This window comes from Tuber melanosporum (assembly GCF_000151645.1).
Source record: "Tuber melanosporum whole genome shotgun sequence assembly, scaffold_102, strain Mel28".
NCBI lineage: Eukaryota > Fungi > Ascomycota > Pezizomycetes > Pezizales > Tuberaceae > Tuber > Tuber melanosporum.
In genome coordinates this window covers 40762-47782 of record NW_003298758.1, presented here as the reverse complement: position 1 = coordinate 47782, position 7021 = coordinate 40762, and the positions used below count along the sequence as shown (strand labels likewise).

The following is a 7021-nucleotide window of genomic DNA, read 5'->3' as shown; positions in this document are numbered from 1 at the left end:
ATATGATCCAAAGTGGTCACATGCGTGAAACCCATGACCTTATAATGAGGTCATATACAAAGCATAAATCATTTATGCAAGACATACCGACAAGGCATACTTGCAAGGCATACTTGCCAGGTGGCCTTCCCATGACTCATAATTAAGTCATATGCAAAATATCACAAATCACAACATAACAAATCACATGACCTAAATGAGTCCTATGCGGGAAACAATAACATACCAATGACTCATAATTATAAGTCATGTGAAAACCCTTTCCTTGCTAAGCTACGTTCATGACATGCTGTGACAAAATCACTTAACCCTATTGTAGAACAAGTGTAGTTATATTAAAAGCAATAGATAGTTTCTCTATTAAAGTCACCTGACTTTGAGAAAGGCAAGTAAGAGGATGACATTAAAGAAAATTCTTTTTTTATCAAACAAGGAGTCTGTAGTAATAGCGATAACAGTTGATTCTCTTAATGCCACTGGACCTACCTTGAGAAAGGCAAACAGGATAGTGACAATGAAGAGAGTTTTTTTTTTTTTTGCTGATCAAGAGTTCCATGGTAGTAGGGGTGGCAGTTTGTTCTCTTAATACCACTTGGCTTGCTTTGAGAAGAGCAAGCCGGATAGTGACAATGAAGATTATTTTTTTATTACATAGATGAAAAAATATATGGTAATAGTAGTAACAGTTGATTCTCTCAATACCACCTGACTTGCCTTGAGCAGGCCAAGCAGGATAGTAGCAATGAACAGAATATGTATTTTCTATAGAAACAGTAGTTATTAATCACTATAGTCCAGGTTTTCTCTATCAAAACTACTTACCTAGCTGGTCCTGAAAGGACAATTGCGATTACAGAGATAAAAGAAGTCATTTATCTTTTTTAGTCAAGTATTTAAGAGTAGTGGCTGGAGAGTTTACCAGAACTCTATCAGGGCTACCTAGCAGACCTTGTAGGGGGCGAGTAATATGGTGTCAATAGAAATAATTTTGTTTATTTTCTACTAGGAGGGTGGTTGGTAGTAAGAGGAGTGGAGGTTTGCTCATGGTCTGAAGGACTCTTGGTGGAATAGTACCTCCACAAGGCTTGGCATTGGAATAGGCAAGTCCATATTTGCCAGTCCTAGCTGAGGGTACTGCTATATCATTTATTTTTATCCTAGTCTCTTGAAATCAAAATTTCTACTTTTTAACTAAATGCAGTCAGACATTTAGGCACAATCTCAGACATTAATACCTGCTGGTATAAAAAAACTTGGATGGTATTATGTAGGGAAGATCTGAGTCTCACTAGAATTGTGTAGGTTTTCTTATTTAGGGGTCATGTGGATGTCACACATGACTTTGATTTCAAGTCATGATCATTATATTATATTGGGATTGTTAGTTGAATAGGAGTAAGTCTTATAAGACTTACTTGGATTTTACACACATGACCTGTTTAGGGGTCATGAGGCTATGTATATAACCTAGGAAAAGGTCATGAGGACAAATAATCCTATAGTCATATAGGATGCAGCCACAATTCATATAATAATTGGATTTGTAAGCGAGTTGTGGAAAGGTCTATATAAGGTGATAGGCTCAGTCTTTGAGATAGATTTTCAAGTATCCACCTAAATTATTTCCTAACATATATGTTTATGAATACTGCTTCATATTCACACCTCACATATTACCCTTATGAGAAACCCATGACAAGTATAGTGAACCATAGTTGCTATTAGAGTACTTAAGAAAATAATAGTATTTTCTTAAGTAACAAGCAACAACTACAAAATGGTTACTATATTGAAGAAGATGGAAGTAATTACATGTATTACTTCTATGACAAGACTCATTACCTGTTGAACAAATATATCTTGGGAGCGATCAAGAAGCAATCCTATCACTGACTCTGTAGGAAATGATAGATATTATAGTGATTATATATTACCTGTTAGATTGTTGAATATGCTGCTCAAATTCCTAACTTGGAGGCCAACTGTGGAAAAGGTTTTTCATATTCCTTAGAACCTGATTATAAGGCATGCTCGAGCACATGAGATACCTTGTGAATGACTTGGAAGTGGCTGGGATGATTAAGGCTTCTCAGAACAGCATAGAGGTCACAGAAATCGGTTGGGTTACTCACTCTCTCCTAATTATTTTGTGAGCTCAATTAACTATTACTACAATGCTCCAGCTTTGAACTAAACTTACCACTGCTTTGTGACAGATTTTGCAAGCAGAATTAGACAGTTTGAGATGGCTATCCAGCTTTTCTCAGTAAAGAGATGGAGAGTAAGAATAGCACAATGCAGTTCAATAGGTATTTCAATAGTATCTCTTGTTTGACCCATACTAATAGACTTTAATATTAGTTGGAAATAAGGAAAAGAGATGGCTTCTGGACAGGTTCAAACTCAGGAATATCTACAGTATGGTGATGACGACATTTCCTCACATAAAATGGTTGCAATGCGCTGCTTTTGCTTATCTGAATTCACGTGACGGATATATCCATCGGCCGCACTCGTACTATGTACGAGCGAATTGAAGAGAAAGAAAGTGCTCTATTAGACGGATAAACTTTCTTCCTTCAGGGTGCTGGTCTCGAACGAACACACCTTGAGCGTGGGTTCTGTCCCTATAACCGCATGAGTTCGTGAGCAAGGTGGGCAAGCAGTGCCAGAATTATGGTATTAATCTCTCTTCCTGCTCCCCTTTTACGACATCGTGCGGTTCCACGATACATATACTTGTACGGTACTCGTACAGACTCGTCATCATCGGGGTGATATGGTTAGGAAAAACGCGCTCAACCAACGCATATAACACGTAATCACATCTTACTCAGGGGTTCATTGGACAGTTACCGTATGATATTGGCATGACAGGAGCTCCCCCAACCAGTTAAAATGAGTTATTGTAACCGGAACCCCCAACAAATCAGCAAGCTGGCTGGGTCGAGGCTCCTCGCTGCGAGCTCTATGTGAAACACCTATCATACCAATCCCCCCCGCCACACCAACAGGTCACACCAGCCACACATTTCTCCCGCATGCCAGATCCCTTTTCCGCCCGGACGTATCATAATAGAGTAAAACAGTAACCGTACTTTCCTAGCATTCTACGTACTTGTACCAAACCCCAGAAATCATCTGGTCAAGCACAGTATCACAACATCATCACATATTAACCCATCCAATTTTACCCGCATGGTTCAGATGGGCGGTGCCGCAAGATGAGATACCGGTACTCGAGTACAGCAGATGGAGAGGAGATGGATGTGATGAGTTTGGATGGCTGTTTTCGGCGTTGACTCCGGTTACGACTTACTGTTACATTTTTGCTTTTTCTTGATTGCTTGCTTGCTCGTGTGATTGTTTTTTTCCTTTTTTTTCCCTTTTTTTCTTATCCGATTCGTTCTCCCCCGAGCAAATCTTGTGTAGCGATAGCGTACAAGTATATATAATACCGGTCACACCCTTATCGCACGGTATTGGGAAGAAAAGGAAGGAGCTTGGAGAAGAAAGAGGAGAAAGAGGGAGGAAGGGAAAAAAAAAACCATTCAAGGGGGGTGTGTGTGGGTACTTGACCGGGGTACCGTTTGGCTGCGAGAGTTCATGATGGATTGGATTGATTAATGTGATGTGGTGACCTACAATACTCGAGTACTGTAGAGAGTATCATACCATGAATCGACTTATCGCTGAGGTTTTGATGCTGCTGCTGCTATGCCAGTCGAGGTGGGGCGTGCTGGATGGGATGGATGGACGGAAGTATGGGCAAGATGGGATTGGGAGCTAGAACCGGGTTGAGGTACGACGAGTACAGTACCGGTACCGGTACTCGAGTAGTCTATCGCTTGGGTTCGAGTATGATATGCTCAGGTTCATCTACCGCCACTATGGTTTTCTGTGAGAACAATATGATGGGAGAATTCAATTCAACAGAATGCGTTTGCCGTGACACCATACCGGTATGATAATATTATGATACTGGAATAAGGGTCCCGAGAACTAAGATTGACTCTACGGTAGCTACACAAGTTGCGTTGCATCAAGGCAGCAGTTTTCCCATCCATCCATGGTACTGGTGGAAGAAAGCGTGCGCCTGCAGTCACATACCCGCATGATCATCGGCCGCCCCGAGCGCATTTAGGAACATCTCAGATTGAACTGAGGGTAAACACTATCAAGAGACGGGACAAAACTTCATCAATACAACTTCACTACACGTCCAGCCGGTGACTGCGCACTCCATGTTTACAAGGACAATCTTGAGTCCGATGTTTGATTTAATCCAAATCCATATCCAGGCGCAGAAAGTAAAAACGAAATCCCAAATCGTAGAAGAGAAAGAAAAAAAAAAAAAAAAAGAGTACAAACCAAACTATTAAAAAACAGTGCAAGGAAAAACAAATAAAGTTACTACTTTCCGATAAACCTGTAACTGAAGGTCAAAGCTATCTAGACCCCACAGAAGGCCACACAATATTTGCGCAGAAGAGAAAACACCGTCACACCCATGGGACAACCATAGCGATCGTACTACCCAATGACATGCAACAAAGGCAGGAATTGCGTTAGGTATTATAAGGACCCCTCTAGTCCCGGGAGTTGAGAGCAGCTCTAGCCTTATCGAAAAGGGTTTTGATCTCGTGAACTGCTTTGTCCTCGATATCATCCAAGAAAGCCTCGGTTTCATTGATAAGCTCTTTGGTGACATCGGTAACATCCTCAACCACTCCGTTGGATGACTTGTGGCCATGCTTGTAGCGGGTACCATCAAAGATATCGCTCAAGTTTCCCGATCCACCACCGTTGTAGGCGAGGAGGTTGGGGGTATCGGATGGGATACCAGTGAGACAACCTTCCGAGGCGATTGAAACCATGTTTTTCTTGAGTTGAGCAGGGGTCAATTCGCCAACAGCATACGACGAGCCCTGCTTTGGCTGAAGAGAGATGAAGTAGGCGAGAAGCCCAGCAATATGGGGAGAAGCCATGGAGGTCCCAGAAATGGTCTTAGTCTCATCGGGGCCGCCAATCCAAGTAGATTGAATGTTCAAGCCAGGGGCGAAAATATCTATGAATCGTCAGATGGGAAAAGTATAGACAGATGACCAAGATGTACATACCAACACATTTTCCGTAGTTGGAGAAATAGGCCCTCTCGTCAGCAAGAGTAGAAGCACCAACGGTAACAGCCTTAGCAGCAGCAGCAGGCGAGTAGTCACAAGCATCAGCATTGTCATTTCCGGCGGCTACCGCAAAGTTGAGGCCTAGCATCACAGCGCCATTAACAGCCTGGTCTAATGCACTCGACTAAAAAAAAAGGATTAATTAGTTCCAGCAGCATTTATCCATCCGAGGGAGTTCGAACCTTTCCACCACCAAGAGACATGTTGGCAGCTGAGCCCTTAAAGTTCTTATCCTTCCTGGCAGCGGCAGCGGCAGCCTTCTTAACATGTGATTCAGCAGCGTATTCAACGCCTTTAACGACATCAGACATAGTTCCGGATCCGTTGGATCGGAGAACTTTGACAGCGTAAACGTTGGCCTTCTTAGCAACACCATACTTCTTTCCTGCGATGGTACCCGAGCAATGGGTTCCGTGGCCATTGCCATCTACATCCTCATCACCGGCAGGAATGGTTTTCCCCCAATGGGCACGGCCCTCAAAGTCGTTGTGATCGATATTGGTACCAGTGTCAATGACATAAACGTCAACACCCTGGCCACCATGAGCTTGGTGGATGTATTTATTGTAGGAACCAAAGTTCAGACTCTCTTGGTGAGAGATACGGGCAAGACCCCAAGGAGCAGAGTGTTCAGTTACGGGATCCGCGAGAGCATAGACCTTGGTATCTTTCTCGACATAGGCAACCTAAGATAAAAATGCCGCGTTAGCTTGGCCGGCTACGATACGGGTGCCGATGCCAGCCCGGAAGCGTCACGTGCGGCCCGCACTCGCAATACGGTGTATGGCCAGTGAGGCAAGCTCTCAAGACGGGGCTAAACGGGACTCACATCAGGGTGATTACGGATCTGCTCCACAACAGATTCGTCAAAAGCACCAGAGTAACCGAGAAGGCTTCCAGAGATGTTATATGTGTGCTTGAGACCGGTTAAGGAATTAATATTGACATCAACAGAGCTGCTTAGGTCAACTTCTCCGCGGATCAAAGGAATCTGACTTCGCTTCCTGAGCGATGAGATCGATGTTTCGTGCAGGTCGGCAACCCAACTGTGATGTCCAGTAGCAGACGCATCATCGACGTGCTTCTTGAAGACTACAATGTAGTTGTTTGGAATTTCATGCTCGAGAGCAGAAGTGACAAGAGGGGCTGGCTTTCCGAGGGCAGCATCATGGATGGGGGAAGCGATAGAGACAGAGATGGAAGCAAGGAGCAACGCGAACTTGGCAGAAAGATGCATGATGTAGAGGAATAACTATTTAATGCGGAGGGAGGGAGTAATGTATGGGGCTTGGGTTAGGACTTGTGGAGGGAATGAAGGGAATGCAGAGGGTGTTGTAGGAGAGAAAGAGGAAGAGGGAACAGATCTGGGGGAAGCTGGAGAAGATAAAGAGCGCGGCAGCAGCAGTATAGAAGGCGAGCTTTAGGTGGACCATTGGCCCGCTCTGGGGGCTGGGTTATGTCTCAGAATTTAGTAAGCGAAGTTTACGCCAAGCCACTTTCGAGGAGTGGGTGGCTGGCGACCCTTGTCTGGGACACAAGAAGAGATCTTGTAACATTATTTCTGTATTGTGCTGGTACAAGTACGAGCACCTCGAGTCTGATTTGCTGGGATTCTTGGCGCGAGTGATAGAGACATCCGAGCCCGACACATGAGCCACAATCACGGTGTCCACTGGGCAAAGGAGTGACTCTCGAGCTGGAGCATGGGTTGCGGGATTCAGTTTCGAAGACCCATCGTACCGGTGCTCGTAGACTACCCACAGGCGACTGAGAACCCCCTTTTTCACTGGTGCGTAGGTACTCTCGGGGTGGAAGCGTGACTCTGTGGCTACTCGAGT

The 7021-nt window shown here is 44.2% G+C and overlaps 2 protein-coding genes; both read right to left on the bottom strand.

The window, feature by feature from the left end:
- Positions 1-4247: 4247 nt before the first annotated feature.
- Positions 4248-5048, bottom strand: GSTUM_00000038001 (uncharacterized protein). XM_002835285.2 has 1 exon: positions 4248-5048. Exon 1 carries the CDS (start codon positions 4986-4988, stop codon positions 4590-4592), a length of 399 nt encoding a protein of 132 aa, XP_002835331.1. The 5' UTR covers positions 4989-5048; the 3' UTR covers positions 4248-4589.
- GSTUM_00000037001 (uncharacterized protein) lies at positions 5048-6543 on the bottom strand (the record flags this gene model as incomplete). XM_002835284.2 has 5 exons in its annotated part: positions 6013-6543; positions 5366-5869; positions 5220-5307; positions 5121-5152; positions 5048-5068 (listed from the first exon to the last, which is right to left on the bottom strand). Exons 1-5 carry the CDS (start codon positions 6418-6420, stop codon positions 5048-5050), a joined length of 1053 nt encoding a protein of 350 aa, XP_002835330.1. The 5' UTR covers positions 6421-6543.
- Between the last annotated feature and the right edge of the window lie 478 nt (positions 6544-7021).

Bases quoted from the DNA above. Each gene is read 5' to 3' on its own strand.
- GSTUM_00000038001 (XM_002835285.2), bottom strand. From the start codon at position 4,988: ATGGCTTCTCCCCATATTGCTGGGCTTCTCGCCTACTTCATCTCTCTT.